Below are 17,547 nucleotides of genomic sequence, written 5' to 3' on the forward strand. Positions count from 1 at the left end.
CTATCAATTTCAATAATCTAAAGAATATGTCAATCATTCACCCTAGCTATTAAGATCAAAGTAGCAACACATTGCAATGACAATTTCCCAGTAAGTATAGATTACCATCATGGGTAATAGGAAAGAATGAGACTGAGGATCCTCTGAACTGTGAGTTGAGAAGACATCATCTGATAGAGCAGTGTCTCTCATCTGAAGGTTGACAACCCTTTGGGGGTGGGGGGTGGGGCCTTTCACAGAGGCTGCCTAAGACCATTGGAAAACACAGATATTTACGGTACAGTTTATAACAGCAGCAAAATGGCAGTTGTGAAGTAGCAACACAGTTTTATGGCTGGCAGTCACAACAACAGAAACTGTATTAAAAGACTGCACCATTAGGAAGGTTGAGAACCACTGTGATAAAGGGACAGTTACACAAACAAGAACATAAGGAGAAACAGGCCTAATTCTTAGAACATGGGGATTAAAGGAAGAGTCTGAGGAGAAGGTAAAGTCAAAGAATAGATGTGTGGCTAAGAACCTAAGGTAGTCTGGGGACTGTAGAGGTTGATAAGGAAATAGATGGGACCTTGAGTAGAAATCAAGATTACTATATTACTACATTACTACAAAGTTAATTTCCACATGTTAAAATCTGAGAGGTAGTAGAAATCTAAGGGAGAAACCCACCAGCAGACAGACAGAGGACTCTAGACTGAAGATGAGGACTTAGGAGACATTAGCTTCAAAATGCCATTAAACGCCACCAGAATGTAAGGTGGTCTAGTCGCATACAAAAGCGTGAAAGGTCAGAATGTGAACATAAGGGACATTACAGTTAAGCACTAAATGTTCTCCTCGAAGACAGTGCTAAGCTCACTTCTGCAAATGGCAAGACTGAGAGTTAAGTTTCTTTAAAGTGGTAATCAGAATGCCACTGTTGAGTTGCTAATCAGGGCAAAAATTTTATATATCCAAATATCCCTAATAACATCTACAGTGTGTGTATGTGGGGGGTGGGGGGGCAGTAAGGGTAGTTCAGACGTTTATGTGTGAGGTTGTAGCACAGTGAGTAAGAGATAGCTAGAGAAAAGTAAATACAAAGCCCTCTAAGCAGAGAAACTGTATTTGATGTGTTCTAGGCACAAGGCAATAGAGATGTTTGTTAAAAGAATGGACACTTGGGGTCAGAGAATCACTTCAAATGAACTTGTGACTCTCTTGTCTCAGATTCAGATGCCTTCTAACAGGCCGAACACTCCTAAGCGTCTCTAGCCTCAGACCCAGTCCCAGCCTGGTTCACTTATTTCAATTTACTTTAAAGTACATGTTTGATTCCACTTATTCAAAAGACAAAAATCCAGGAATGCGCATACGTCAATTAGAACGATGAGATGTAAAAATACAAGGCCCAATTTGAGGTACACTGGTTAGCAGAAATGTTGAAAGTTTACAAACTCATGACCTCATAGAAACGAAAGTAAACAGACCTCAACTAATTTTCACATCATAATTTATCTTACATCATCCGACTGGTTCTTGAAAAACCACTTTGAAGGTTAAGAAATAGTTCAGCACTATACATCACAGAAATTCCATCCACGTTTTGCTTTCAGATCTCCTTAAAGCACTTTCTTTTGGCGATGACTAAGGAACAGAAAGACCGACTTTACACAGATATTCTAAAGAACACACACGAAAATGCACCCAGAAATCAGTTTTGTTTATAAAGCTTTCTAGAAAGTGCCAGGGATTTTCCAAGCAAGTAGCTGAAAACGCTTGACTTAGAAAAAAAAAAATCCTTTGCATGCTGAGAACAAACTGAGTGTCTTGATTCATGAATAAGCAATTTTGGTGAATAATCTGATTCCTTAAATGTATCATTTATACAAGCATACATAACCATATGATTATGTATGAACCTGAACAATCCTGCTTAACCCTAAATCATGTCACATAAAAATTAAGTTACTTTCTTAATTGACCTTTTAGCCCTATTCAAATGGGAAATGTAATAAAGTGAACATAATGAGGGGAAATAAACAGTTAAACAGTGAACTTAATAGAAAAGCTTCAATGTAACGATTTCCTTTAAAGCACTGTTCACATGGCACAGTCTAGTTGGCTTACTTATGCAACTATTTATAATAATGCAATTTTCAATATCCAAAGAATCCTAGTTCAAAGATTAGGGATAAGCGTAATTACAAGAAAATAAATGTTTTAATTTCCAAAAAGTAAATACAATGAGATTTTTCATGCTCTATAATACAAGCAAGCTGTGAGCTAAAAAGCATAGTTTTAAATTCCTTCACTGAAAATTGTGAAATCCATATTGCAAAGAGTTAAGCAAATCGTGATGGATGAAAATCGGCTAAGCCTACGCTTTCTGTAAATGGAAAATGAAAAATGGAAGGGAGAGATAAGTGCAGCAGATTTATTCAACAGAAGAAACAGCCAGTGCGTTTCCCCTGTCAGTTATGTGGCTGTCTGTCACTCACTATAGGCTACATAAACAAACAAAATCAGAAGGAAGACAGCAAAGATAAAAAATAAAAATAAAAAATAAAAAAAATAAATAAATAAAAAGAAAGAAAGAAAGCTCATTAGGAATCAGAACAATGACAGCCATGACAGAATTCACATGTAGATGTGAGACCAGAGGCCAAAGCAAAGCAAGAAGGATGTGGAATGAGGGGACAGAAGTGTAGGTATTAAAGGTCAGGTCATTTCCAGTTTGAGAAAACCCATAGAATCAACTACCCAGGGTTCCCCGGGCCTCACAGAGACTGAACTAACAATCACGGAGCCTGCAAACATCTGACCTAGGCCCTCTGCATATATGTTCTCGTGGTGTAGCTTCGTCTTCTTGTGGCACTCCTAACAGTGGGAGCAGGGTGCTGTCTGTGACTATTGTGCTTGCTTTGGGGACCCTTTTTCTCCTACAGGGTTGCCTTGTCCAACCCTAACCAGAGAGGAGGTGTCTACAAGACAGTGAAGTCCTTACTAATCTGGCTGTGAAGTGAGTCCTACCTGAGAGAGGAGCACAGGTAATACATAAAGTAAACAGGAGCAGCAGGGCACTTGGCTTCTGTCTCCAATGGCAGCACCTTCTCCCCTGTGTGTCAAACATCCTGCAATTAATGACAGAAAGTTACAGTCAGGACAGATACCTTCATTAAGGCATTAAAACAAATAACACAAAGTATGGTTCTCAGCAAGGACTGAACATAGAAAAGTGTTTTAGGCTTGTTTTCAAATGACAAATTGAATATAGAAGTGATCGAACTTAGAGCCCCAGGCACACAAAGCAAGTATTCTAGGCCACATCCTCAAAAGACAGTGAAGACCAAATCATCCCCTCCAAGTAAAGAGAAAGAAACTAAATGCCTCAGGATTTAGTAAAGTATTTGATGGGCAAGCTTAGGGACATGAGTTTGCCCATAAAAAGCCAGGCAGTTCTGTAATTCCAAAGGGGAGTTAATGCAGACAGGAGGACCTTGACCTGCAAGACTGGCTAAAAACTGAGGTGGATAGTGATTAAAGAAGGCATAAGATGCTGACCTCTAGCTTCCACAGGTGCCTGCATGACATATATGGACAGGTATACATGCATACTTGCTACATACACACACAGACACATGCACACACATATACACATGCATGCACATGTGCACACACACATACATAAATACATCCATTTTATTTGTTACATGTACACTTGTACAGGTTCAGATTTAATTCTCTATTTTATGTTCCCTGTGTCTTCTTTCTCCTGACTGTCTCTTGCCCGAGTCAGAATCTGCTTCTGCCTGCTTCTGCTATTTTGTGAATCTATTTGTTCCTGTGTCTGTTTCCACCCCTGCCTCTGTTTCTGTCTGTGTCTGCCTGTTGCAGGATCTATGTATGTCTATGTGTTTGTGTGTGTGTGTGTGTGTGTGGTATGTCTGAGAATGAGTGGTATCTGCCTCTATTGAGTTGCATAGAAAGAATCACATGGGGGAAGGAATGGGATGCTTTTCAGAGGAAATCTTTAACAGAGTTTTAAAAGGGATTAAGTCACTGGCCCCAACTGATCCCAACTGACCCAGCCATAAAAAACCACTGCTTATCAACCAATATCCACAATTGGTTGCTTTCAACCTTTACAGTAGATTTTAGGAAGGGGCTTTGAACTTCGGTATCTGGCGCTTTCAGCAAATGACTGACATGCACTGTTTTGATCTGGGGCATAGAGGAGTACGTAATGTAGAATTTCAGCTATACGCTGGCTTAGGCTGTGAAAGCTAACTGCAAGGGAAAGCCAAGGCAAGTAAGGAAGGTTGTTATATCATTCTCTAAAAGGCAGCTTAAACAAACAGGCTCAGTACACAGTAGGATTGTAGTCCTAAGTCTCACATGACCTCAAAGTGTATTACTAACTCTGACTGTGAGGTCCAACAAAAGTTCTTAGAACGTAAGGGGTATTTTAAGAATGTTGCATCACCACATACATGGTTACACCTTCCTGACAAGACTATATATGGTAGGTATGTCTTAATAAGATGAGTAAATATTCAAGGAATTCTACAAATAAGGCATCATTCATTAAGAAATAAAACTAGGGCTGGGTGTGGTGGCATATGCCTCTAATCCCAGCACTCGGGAGACAGATACTGGCAGATCTCTGTGAGTTCAAAGTTAGGCCGTTCTATGGAGTAAGTTCTGGAATAGCCAGGGAACTGAGAAATATTGTCTCAAAAAAATAAAAACCACAATAAAAAAAATAAGAGAAAGAAGGAAGGAAGGAAGAAGCAAGAGAAAGGAAGAAAACTATTTCAATCTTAGCCTCTTCAGCCTCACCAGCTATATATGTCAATCTAATAGATGTTTATATTACTTACCCTATACTGTTTTCAATCTCAATAAAAAGTTTTCAGGCTATAGCATCTGTTTTCAAAGGGCAATATCTAAAATAAAATTAAATTTCTCTTCTTTTCCTAAAATGAAGACATGGGAGCATTAACATTCCAAAAAGTTGAACCCATTGTATGTAACCATATCTACCAGTGTTTTTAAATGGCTAGTATTCACCAAGTAGTTCAGAAACTAGTAAGTAATGTTAGATGCAGGTGAAACGTTCAGTCTCTGTGTATCGCAGTGGTATCTTTTCCCGTTGTTAAATGACACTTATGTATTGTGTTTGCGTGTGCCTGCACAAGTGTGCAGGTGGAAGCTAAAGGGGCCACGCCTGGGAGTGATCATCGTGTGGATTTCAAGGATCAAACTCTTGGGTCATCAGATTTGGTGTCACGTGCCTTTACCTAGTTGGCAACCCTTTCTACTAGACAGCAGTGTCATCTCTAAATTGAAAATTTTATTTACTAAAGATTTAGAAAGGACTCTATGTCACCATGACTCACTGCAGATTTCCTCGAGTCGGCAGCATTAAAAGCAGCAAGCCTGCAAAGGATGTGATGAGGACAGAAGCCATTTGCTCACAGGGGCCATAAAAGGACCCGGACTGGGGGGAGACACGGGCAGGGAGACTAAAGCAATGGGAAGAAATCTCCAAGTCTTAACATACCCACAAAAGACAGTAAAGTTGCAATTACGACTGGAAAGTAACTTTATTTCCAAAAGACCAACAAGCTACTTTCTTAAAGTCCAAAGTCTGCTTATTTGAGTAACGTGTGTGTAACACTAAATGGGAAGCCAGAAAAACACTCAACTGAGAAAACATATAGAAAGGGATTCCTATACTTGCCTTAATAATACATGCTGAAATTTTCTGTGACAATGTTGTATCAAAGAAAACATGGATTGCACTCAAACAGGTCTGAGTTTGCTTTCTAAGACATGTGCAATCCCAAAATTCAATTAGCCCTGTTGTGTCTTCGCATCACCTGTAGAGTCAGGAACGACAGTGTTTCTAGCCCTAGAGCTACTGACTGATGTCCTCAAAATAAGATGATGGCTTCAAAAGCCAGTATGCGATACCTCACAATCGTTCCGTAAGTAACAGCTGTTATTACAATTACTGCATTACCAGGCATGCTAAGTGAGTGTTTATTCTGTCCACTCTATAAGAAAAGGAAGACACAATAACAATATCAATAACAGACAACAGGTTTAATCTCTTATGTCAATACCCTTCAAGTGAATCTAGAGCCACTTGTGGGATTACCTAGGAAGAAGAGAAACTAATTCCTGTCTTCTATGAATGAATAAATGTTATGTAGTGTCTGAAGTTCATATCACAGTCTTGCACTCCACATTCTACAAGTTCCAACCACAGGCAGCTGTCCGAAAGGAATTTCTAAACCAAGACAAGATTAAGACCTGAAGAGAATTTGGGGGGGGGGGCATGGAACACATGTTTGCATATATTTTTATCTAATATATTTGAAGCTAAAACCAACTACCTATTAACAGGAACATGTTTGAGTAAATAATAATACTACTAATAATGAGTTTGGACTCTGGAATGGCCAGGGCTTATTCTGTCCTGTTCCTCTGTCACACGAATGATTTGGGGGATAGGCACTTTCAACTGTGAGCCTTGTTGCTTTTCTGTAAATGGGCTCCTATCACACACAGAGAACTTCTACCTCTAGCTCAGTTAATAGGAGTTTTCTCAAAAGGCAGCTAGATAGTCTGTCACAGGGAAAAGTGGATTATTGGTAAGAATGGGCCTGTTTCCCATTGAGGTTGTATGAATGAGTCGTTGCCTGTTCATGCTGGGAATGAATTAATTGGCTGTGCTTCTAAAACAAAAGAACAATTAAGTATTCAAAGAAGCTTAGAGAACTGGAAATTCAAAAGATGGTGAATAGCTTATGGCTTTCATAGAAGATGAAACTGAGGTCCAGAAAAATGAAAAAACAAACAAACAAACAAACAAATAAACAAAACAAAAACAAAAAACAAAAAACAAAACCAGAGATGGCCTTTCTAATAAGCATTATGTGCCAGCCGTCTATCCTCTTACTCCGAGTTGCACAGGGTGACTCTCCTCTATCACTGTGTGCACAGTGCCACTCTCTTAAGCTCATACATGTTCTCAAACAGGATGCTAGACACTGTTCATTTTCTAGGCAACTTCTCCTTTGCTATAAAAAGCTCTGATGTTGTTAGCGACTCCATAACTGATCCTTGAGTTGTTTTACCAAACCTGCCTGCAATCCTATCAAGCAATAGCTGCAAATAAAGACTAGGGCTTGAAACATTCCAGAACCGAAGACTCCATCGCTGCAGGCACAAAAGTAGCCAGGACCGTGCAAAGGCTTGTAACCAAACATAAACCATATGACAAGCCAACTGTCAGCTACTTTACTGTTTAGTGAAGAACAGAAACAAATAAATTAAGAATAGAACTGTAGAAAGAAAGCACTGTGGGTCTTCTCAAGGGATCACTTAGCAAAAATACATCCCTAAAATTTAAACAACTTTCTCAGAAGAATGGAAAATCCCAAACAGGGTTACTAAGGTTCTAACCAGGAACTTCTACTCCGTAGAGTGTTGATCAAGGTCTCAAAGTTCCACCAAAGAGAACAAAAACATTTTTCAAAGATTTACTTTTGCTTTTATTTATGTGTATGTGTTTTTGTGTGTATATTTCAGGTGCATGTGGGTACTCATGGAGGTCAGAAGAGGGTGTGTGTGTGTGTTGCATCCCCTGGAATTGGAGTTACAAGTGATTGTGATCCTGATATGGATAATGAAATCCATATCCTGATATGGATAATGAAATCAACTCTGGTCATCTGAAAGAACAGCAAGTGCTCCTAACCACCAAGCCATTTCTCCAGCTTCCAGAAACGTATTTTAAAGGAAAATTAATTCATAGCCATGTGTAATTTGGAAAGACTCTTTTTCATTATGCAGGCAAACCCATTATCTCACAGGTGAGAATGTAAGAGATTAAACTACTTTCTCAACTCTCAGGATGAATTGTAAGCCTTAAACCTTTTTGTTCTCTTGCTTCTAATCCATCTGTCCTTTTTGAGGAGCAGATTGCCTATATCAACTCCCTGTATCAAATCAATAGGCTACAAAAATACCATGTTTGAGCCTCATTTCAGGAAGCTTTGGGGGGAAAATACATTTCATAGAGATGTTAACAGGATATTAGCTCTACTAACATCAACAGGAGGAATTCATTTCCTCGACCATATGACCATATCCCTACTGTGTTTTTCTGGTAAATCTTTTCATAAAAGGCTTTGAGAGTGACAGAGAACACCTTGAGATTCTATGGGGATAAAAAGAACAGTAATTTAGTATATTCAAGCCTGCGTATAATAGCATTTCTTCCTTTAGTGAAAGATCATGTTCCTGAGACTAAGCTATGTGTAATGGAGAGAAAGTGCTATCCTGTTACTGAAGCGAGACCCCCTTCATTAAGTTGGCTTCACCCCACACCATTACTAAAGTCTCACTTACTGTTCAGGTCTTCACAAAGCTTGCCCTATTTGAACAAGAATATGGACAATGGGCTCACACCATGAAGTCAGCTTGAGAGTTTATACAAATGTGAGTATACACACACATACACAAAGAGAGAGAGAGAGAAGGGGGGAAATAAATACACACACGTAGGCACTGAGTAATCTGGGAGAGATAGCTGTAATTTATCAGCATCCAATTTTTCTTATTTTGCTCTATAGTTGTGTGAAAATGTTCTTAGTAAAAATTAGCCAATGAATATATTGGATGTCATATTTTTATGAATATAATTGAATCTACAATTATCCTAAAATGTTCAATGAAAAAAAATTAAACCTTTGATACGTGCAACTTAATTTCAGAAAATTCAAAAAAAAAAAAAAAAAGACAAAATTATAGGGGAGTTGCATGCAGAGAATGACCAAAACAAATGATGTTGGCTGATTTTTATAATGTATGATTAAGGTTTATAATACATAACCCTTGGGAAAAGAATACTCAGTTGTTCCTTGTATTTGTGTGTGTGCGTGCGTGTGTGTGTGTGTGTGTGTGTGTGTGTGTGACAGAGAGAGAGAGAGAGAGAGAGAGAGAGAGAGAGAGAGAGAGAGAGAGAGAGAGAGAACCTTTCTGTAGGTGTCCTTGGAGGCCAGAAAAGGCTGTTGGACCCTCCAGAGCTGCAGTCATAGGCAACTATGAGCCACTCACCCAACTATGGGTTATGAACTGAGCTCTTGAGCTCTTCAAGAGCAGCGAGGCTCTTCACTGCTGGGCCAGCTCTCCAGTCCCCTGTGAGTTTTCCTTTTATTTGTTCAAACTTCTTGTAGGTTTACAATTATTAAAACAAAACAGACAAACAAAAAAAAACCCTAAATGCACCCAAAATATTCCCTGGGGTACATCGGTGCTGTCACCCGTGTTGGCTGGTGTCACCCATGCTGGTGAGTGGCATTGCTTTGATCTCTGTCAGCTGACGGAAGTGTCTCTCTTGGATTTCCTGTATTTGGATTGGCAGGATCAAGTCATATACATACTTTTCTATTATAATATAAATATTTTTCTTTCTGATTGTGTATTTTTTTTTATCAACGCTTTCATAAACGTGCTAGCGTTCGTTGTATTGGCTGCCTTTTAAATCATCTTGAAAGGCATTCCAAAGAATTCCACTCCAAGTGAAGGGAAGGTTAAGATGATCCAGGTAGCCGCACTTGTTATACCGGAATTCTTAGGAATTGGTACAGCCTTTAAATGTCATCATTTCTACCCAGCAGTATACATCATAATGTTATCTAGCTTTGACAAGGTAATGATGTCATCCAACTAGGCCTAATCATGAAGATGTAAGTCTTGCCACAAATACTACACACTTTCTGTTTAGTCTAAGTACCAGATAGTCTCTAGAAACTTCTACTTCTTTCTTCAGAAATGTAAATTCTATATAATATGTGGACGGTTAGAAACATGCCTGAGTCGAAAGACATTATCATCAGTTTATTTTTAATATATAAATGACATTTCTCTCAAATCATTATTTCCAGAAATCAGAGCAACACTTCAACTAAGGCAGTAACAAATATGGGCTTCTAATACTTCCCATAAGCCAACAGACAATAACCTCATTCTCCATTCACAATGGAAAGACACAATGTTGTGTAACTTATATAAGCCATAAATGGAACAGTATCTTCATGCAGTGTGAGACCAACAAATCTACTTTACTGTTTAGTGAAGAACAGAAACAAATAAATTAAGAATAGAACTGTAGAAGGAAAGCACTGTGGGTCTTCTCAAGAGATCACTTAGCAAAAATACATCCCTGAAATTTAAACAACTTTCTCAGAAGAATGGGAAATCCCAGACAGGGTTACTAAGGAAGGTAACCAGCCTTCCTAAATCTACTGAATTTCTCAAAGCATAAAAAAAAAGTGCAGTTGTTATAACTCCTAAATATATTTATAAAGTCTGTAATTTCCAACCATGAGTGTAGCAATACACAAGTTTGTTCCACCCGAGGAGGAGGCCTCTAAGACCCTTAAAGTAGCCTGTGTATTTTTATGTACTGAAATTAAAATTTGAAAAACATAGTTTGTCTCCCGTTTCAACATTTTAAACAAAATAAGAGAAATATTTACTTTGGGTAGATTGGCATTATCTTCATATGTTTTAACTTGCCCATTACTAAAATGGGTTAAAGCCTCTCAAACCACTGCACAAAAAATACACATAACCATCTTGAAAGATGAAAAAAATTTCCACCAAAAGAATTCTGTAAAGAAATTTAAATCATGGTTAAAAGCCTTAGATGACTGCTTACTCATAATTCAACCTGAGAAGACATAAATTTAATCACACCTAATCCAAATGAATTAGGTAATTTAATTGCATTATCAAGAAAGTGTTATCATTACTGGTTGATCAGATGTGTGTGTGTGTGTGTGTGTGTGTGTGTGTGTGCGCGCGCGCACTAGCTGTCTTGCTCACACTTTTATTCCCATGAGCCCTCAATACCCAGGGAGGCTGCCTAAACATCTCCTGTGAAAAGTCAGGGTATGTTTGCAGGAAAAACTGAAGTTGGAAACAAACTTAGTAGTCATTCCAAACCTGTTGCCTGCATAGGAGAACGAATCTTATGTTACAAGGCTGGCTGTATCCCAAAACAAATGCTTACAAGTTATCCATTCGTCCATTCCACTGGCAGAAGCAAAACTGTAAAAGTCACAGGTGTGGCATTACTTCACATGGAGTTTTAATAAAAATAAGTGGTATTCATTACAAGGTACAGTGCAGAGATCTGAGATGCAGCATGGAGGGTGTGGTTGTTATGCTCTGTTCTGTCTCCCGCCTTAAAAACGTATTTGGGGATGCGGACAGGACAGAGTGGCAGAAGGGGAATAAAGACCCAAGACCCCGGGTGCTAACCTGGAAGAGGAAATCGAAGCGGAAGTAAGTAGGGGCGGAGTAATGGGGCGAGGGAAGTATGAATTTGCTATAACTCCTCAGCAAGTTAGTGGAAGTGGGTTAAAAGTCTGTCAAGTTGACGATGGCCCAAGAGTAAAGCAAATGGTCGAGGGAATAATTACACAGTGTGAGAAAACATAACGTTGAAGTTGACCGCAAAGATAAGCGTGACCCTTCTGAGAACCATCAAGCAGTTGGGAAGGTCGGGCAGTGCGTGAGGCCGCTCTTTCACTAGGTCCCTCGGAGCCACCCCACAACTTGGATGGCAATTCCATCCAGACAAAACCTTCATGCTTTTTCCTGGCCATCTTATCCTCTGGACTCCATGCCTGGTAATTCTACAGGAAGTCCCCATCACATTCCTTAATGGCTTTTTAATCAACATAGTATATTGAGGACATTTTTCTGAGTCCTTCAAAGCAAAGAGGTGGGAAGTTGCAGCTGGATAAAAAAAAAAAACTTATTTAAATATCTAAGAGATCGAAGAAAGACTTCTACAGGCAAAGGTGATAGCTGAAAACCAATGTCTCCCTCATCAGTACCTTCCCAGGTGTTGATACAAGACCAGGACCCTGCAAGCAGCTACACTGTGGGTTCCTCCTTAATCTGAATCAAAACCATGTTAGCTTCCCCCATACTTGAAGCCCTGAGGTCCTTACTCTTTTCCACTGCCCAAAAGTGAGGTTTAACTCTCTCTAGGGGAGAAAGAGGGAAAGAAAGCCCCGCACACATGCCCGGACTCAGTTTGGCAATACCCAGTCCCGTCCCGGGTGCCTCATGGAGGAGGCACGCTGAAGCATCTGTTACTGCAGCTGCTACCTTTCTGGGAAGCGCTGCGGTAGGTAAAGGGGTCAAAGGGACACAGATGAAGGTGCGATGGGCTGCGAGCTGGGAGGCGACTTACATGCTGGCATTACCGTGTAGAGGTTCCCAGAGGCCGCACACTCATCCTCCAGCGCTCCTCTGCTCTGCTGCCCGCGAGCTCCACCGAAGGGGACGGGGCTTTCGGGACCGCGCCCCGCAGGACCCTTCGTCACGCCCTTTCTGGAGAGTTCATAGGGTTTCCCGGCAGCTGCTCGTCGCCTGTGCGCGGGGCGGCGCAAGGTGGACCCGGGGCGCGCGCCGCGGAGTTCAAGATTAGGTCCGGCGCGCAGGGGCGCGGCTGACAGTGGCAGGTTCGGCCCGGCGGAGAACTTTCTCAAGAGTTGGGACGAAGGACTCCGGCGGGCGGCTGGCAGCCGATCCCAGCCTGCGGGGCTTGGAGAGGCTGAGATCACCAGGCTCCTGAGCCTGCGGCCAGGCGCTGCGCAGCGCCGGCCTCGGTTTCCCCCTGAGGCTCAGGTGCGGCTCTGCGCGGCCCCCAAGGTGGCCCCAGCTCTAGGTCCGTCCTGCAGGCGCAGCTGCCCCACCCAGAGCCGGCCACCCGAGGGCAGAGGCAAAGGGAGAAGTCGCCACGCGGGGCGGGACCGGCGCGGGCGGCTGGGTTGGGAGACTGGCGCAGAGCCAGGCGCAGCTCCGGGGAGGGGACCCCGCTGACCCCGAGGTCACCCGCTGGCCGGGAGCGCAGAAACCAGCAGAGCTTGAGGGAAGGAGAGCAGCTCAGAATGCAGGCACGCCGGGCCAGTGGGCATTTGTTCTGCCTGCTGCCAAGCACCCGGGCTGCCCCTTACTTTTCCATTCCTTAGTTCTTCTCCTCCACCCTCACCAACGTCCCCTCAATTTCTCTCCAGAACGACAGACAGACAGACAGACAGACAGACAGACAGACAGACAGAAGGAAGGAAGGAAGAGAAAGAGAAAAGGGAAAAGAAACGGGAAAGAAAAGAGAAAGAAAAGAAAGAACAAGGGGGAGGGGAAATTAATGGAGTAGTGTGGAGGAGGACTTGAGAGGTTTGAAGCGATATGCCTCCTTTAATTTCTTCTTCTTTTTTTTTTTTTTCCTGTTTGAGAGGAATTAATTTACCAATGCAAATGCAGCCGCTCACTAGGAAAAGTCAAGACAGCCAGGCAATGCTTCTGTCAAGAATCTGCTATGCAAGGGATGTAGGCACAACTACTTACTAAAAGACCAGGAAGCACTCAGGCAGAGGGTCCCTTTGCACTGTGCTTTGCCAGACTTAAATTCAGAGTGGTAGAGGCGGTGGCCTTTCCAGACTTGGTTCCATTCAGAGCAAAGCAGTCTGGCTTTTCTTTGTAGACGGACACATAGAAAAGCCATAAAAGTAGATTAACCCTGATTGGCTAGCGGAAGAAAAGCGTTGGGGCAGGAAGAAAAGAGGTAAAACAGGACTGAGAACAGATAGTTTCAGGCAAAAGAAGGAGGAAGCTGAAAAGCCGCCAGCAATCTAGACTACTTCTGGTCTAGCATATGTTCTTGTGATTTTTATCAGTATTTATTTTCACATTAAAAAAAACAGTAGAATTAATAGAGGCTCAAACAGCTTCATTTAAGTAAAGCAGTCTTAATAACCTGGATCCCCGAGATCTCTCAGACACTGGACCACTAACCAGCATACAGCATACAGCAGATGATATGAGGCCCCCAACACATACAGCAGAGGACTGCCAGGTCTGTGTTCAGCCAGAGATGATGCACCTAACCCTCAAGAGACTGGAGGCCCCAGGGAGTTTAGAGGTCTGGTGGGTGGGGGCTGGGGGTGGGGACATCCTCGTGGAGACAGAGGTGTGGGGAGGAAGTATGGGATGTGGAACAATAGGAGAATAGGAGAGTGGACTGGGTGGGGGGATAAAATCTGGAGTGTAAAATTAAATAAAAATAAATAAAAAGATTATAGCAGGTATCTGGGACATTCACATCTACTGTGCCTGTCCTTCATAAAAAAAAAAAACAAAACAAAACAAACAAACAGACTGAGATCCTCTTGGTATTACAGGTCGGAAAATGAGGCAGAGTCTTGTACAAATTGTTCAGAAATGCCCAGGGCTTGAGACAAACATTTACAGACTCTCAGTTCAAGTCCCCCTCTGTGACACCAGATTGTCCCAAGGAATCATTTAACGGTCCACCTAGAACTTTTCAAAACAACATAATTTCACAGTTTTGTGGGTCTGGGATCTGGGTGCAGCTTAGCTCTGTGTCTGCCACAAGACTAATCAAAACAGGAATTAAAATGGCGTCTCCTGAAGGCTTGACAGCAGCAGAGTCTACCTGGAAACTCTTCGTGAAGTTGTTCCACATACACACACTTCTGTTCTGCTTACTGTTTGACAGTGATTATCCTGGTCTCTCATCTTCTTCCATCTCCCTCTCGTCCCTATGGACTCAAGTCCAATTCATGATTTCCGGGTTGGTTTTGTGACCAGTTTAGCTGAACTACTGCTGACTGTTGGTTTCAAACTCTCCCTTGGAGTCTGGTTGGATCACAATTAAAAGCAATGAGCCCCCATTCCCTGCACTGATGAGTATCAAATAATTCATCAATTAAAGGTAGTGCCATCTGAGTTCCTTCTCCGTCTATATGTCTATTGGTGGAGGCCAACCTTCCTGGTGGGGTGTGCTGACTTTTGCAATAAGAGCATCGCCGCTTTCGGTCAACAATGCTCTCTCATGGTATCAGGTAGAGACCTGCTCTATAGAAGGAATCTATACCCAGTTCCATAAACCTGGCCAAAAATCCATGATTGGTAGGTTATAGACCCTGGGGGCAGGGAGATTTAATACTGCTATTTAGCTAAATTGACACAACATCAAACAGTATTCTAAATGCTTATGTGTTGGGAGCCAACTTTTAGCAGAAAGCCGCTATCAGCTTTGCAGCCATCTTGAGCCATATACCCTGACATGAGACTTGTTTTTCAACAGCCTACAACAGCTGAATCACACTCTGATATCCCACTCTGATATCTGATATCTGATATTTTGTTTTGCTGTTTACTGCCCCCAGCTACAAGGCTCACGTGGTATCCATGCCTGCAAGGCATGCAGTTCATTTGCTGTCCACGTGCTATCCATTCCATACATGCGTGTAAGGCTTACGTCATATCAACACCTGCAAGGCACGTGGTATCCATGCGCCACGTGGCAAAAGCATATAAATACCCCAGATTTCCCTTCAATAAACGAGACTTGATCGGAACCTCTGTCTTGTCTCCATTCTTCGAATCTCTTCCCCTTAATCCTCTCTCTCTCTCTCTCTCTCTCTCTCTCTCGACCCTGACCCGCAGACCGGAGCGGCAGCTTGGGCCGGCAAACAGTGGCCATCAATCATGGAGTGGAGAGGGCCGCAACACTTATGTTAATATCCATAGACAAAAAAATGCTACTCTTGGCAGTTATCAGTGAACTCTCATTTTCCAGTGGTGAATTTTCCCACAATGGTAGCGAATGCAGAGACTCCTGGCTGTGGGAGGGGCTGAGAATAACTCACAGATGAGTACTTAGTTCTTACCACCTCTGAGGCTAAGAGCACTGTGGAAGAGAGGGAGGAAAGAATGTAAGAGCCAGAGAATAGGGAGGAGGGCTCTGAAGTGACATCCTCTGGGCCAGACTCAACCACTGCAATCATGAACTCACAGCAGCCGTATTTGACTAGACTGGGTCTATACATGCATATAGTTTTAACTTAAAAGTGACCATGAAACAGAGCAAAGAGAAAAACAGAAGTAACAGCATTAGCCAGTGCTCTTCCCCAGAAAAAGAGAATCGTCTAGACCTCTGTGAGAGTATACTGAGATTGCTCTCAAGGAATTGGCTCATACAACTATGGGGATGTGGTTTCAAAATTTGTAGGAAAAGCCAGCAGACAGGAGGAGTTGCAATCTGCTGACCGAATCCTTTCTTGCTGTTCAATTAATCATTCAGCGACTGGTGATTTTTAAACAAATATTTTTAAGACTATTATATTAGCAAATTATGAATATGGAGTACAGTGTAATATGTTGTTTATATAATGTGAAATAATTCAGCTAAATAACATTATCTGGGACCTCATTTATGTTTCTGTTTTGTAATGAGGACACTTGAATTTTATTTTCATGGCAATTTTAAAATACACAATATAATTATTAGTGGTTATACTCATTATGTTATACAAATAATCTAAAAAAAAATAGATTCCTAGTAAGGGGTCGTGGTGCATACCTGTAATCCTAGCACTTGTGAGGCTGAGACAAGGATGGAAAATTTAGTATCAGCCTTGGATCCTCTGTGTGGGTGGTGGAAGGCATTTCTACTGATTGAAATACTGTTCCCTTTGATTGACAGCTTTCTATTTCTACTGATCTCTCACTTTTAGCAATCATACTATTCTCTATTTCTTTGAGTGTCTGTATTATATTTTTCTCATAAGTGATATCACATGGTAATTGTCTTTTATCCATCAAGAGATAAATGGATGAGTTAGGCGTTTTATTGCTATGAAGAGACACCATGACGATACCAAGTCTTATAGAAGAAAGCACTTAAATAGGACTTAGACATTTAATTGGGGCCTACTTACAAGTTCAGAGGTTTAGTAGATCATTGTCCTTGTGGGAAGTACAGTGGCACACAGGCAGGCACGGTGCTGAAGAAGCAGCTGAGAGTTCTACATGCTGACCTACAGGCAACAGGAAGAGAGAGACACTGAGCCTGGCTTGAGTGTCTGAAACTCCAAAACCCACCCCTAGTGACTCACCTTCTCCAACAAAGTCACACCTCCTGATAGTGCCACTCCCTATGAACCTATAGGGACATTTTCATTCAAACCACCACAGTAAGGAAAATGCAATAACACCCACATACACGCACATACACACACACACACACACACACACACACACACACACACACACACAAACACACCACACACACGATGGGTAAAATAAGAAAATTCTTCTGTTGGGAGCCAACTTTTAGCAGAAAGCTGCTAACAACTTTGCAGCCATCTCGAGCCATATACTCTAATAAGAGACTTGTTTTTCAACAGTCTACAACAGCTGAAGCACACTCTGATAAATATCTTGTTTATCCCACATAGCTTGTTTTGTTGTTTAATGCCCCCAGCTGCAAGGCATATGTGATATCCATGCCTGCAAGGTGCACATTGTAAAGTGTCTTCAGCTGTGTTCCCCTGCTTGTGCTTATAAATACCCAGGATTTTCTTGCAAGGGACTCAATGGGAGACAGTAAACGAGACTTGACTACAGACCCTCTGGCTTGTCTCTGTTCTTCATGTCTCTTTC

At 41.7% G+C, this 17,547-nt stretch overlaps 1 protein-coding gene across 7 annotated transcripts in view; it reads right to left on the reverse strand.

Annotated features, from left to right (window-relative positions):
- Adgrg6 (adhesion G protein-coupled receptor G6) overlaps positions 1 to 12,451 on the reverse strand; it is a 138,029-nt gene extending 125,578 nt beyond the window's left edge. For 5 of the 7 annotated variants that reach the window (XM_076926912.1, XM_076926911.1, XM_076926910.1 and 2 more), the window contains exons 1-2: positions 12,282 to 12,451; positions 3,016 to 3,116 (exon numbers count right to left, since the gene is read on the reverse strand). In XM_076926912.1, the coding sequence (XP_076783027.1) occupies positions 3,016 to 3,116; positions 12,282 to 12,313 (133 nt within the window). In that variant the 5' untranslated portion in view covers positions 12,314 to 12,451. Of the gene's footprint in view, positions 1 to 3,015; positions 3,117 to 12,268 lie in introns of all 7 variants that reach the window. The other 2 variants (XM_076926914.1, XM_076926909.1) reach the window with 1 other exon arrangement.
- Positions 12,452 to 17,547: the final 5,096 nt, after the last annotated feature.

This window comes from Arvicanthis niloticus, chromosome 28 (genome assembly GCF_011762505.2).
Source record: "Arvicanthis niloticus isolate mArvNil1 chromosome 28, mArvNil1.pat.X, whole genome shotgun sequence".
Lineage (NCBI taxonomy): Eukaryota > Metazoa > Chordata > Mammalia > Rodentia > Muridae > Arvicanthis > Arvicanthis niloticus.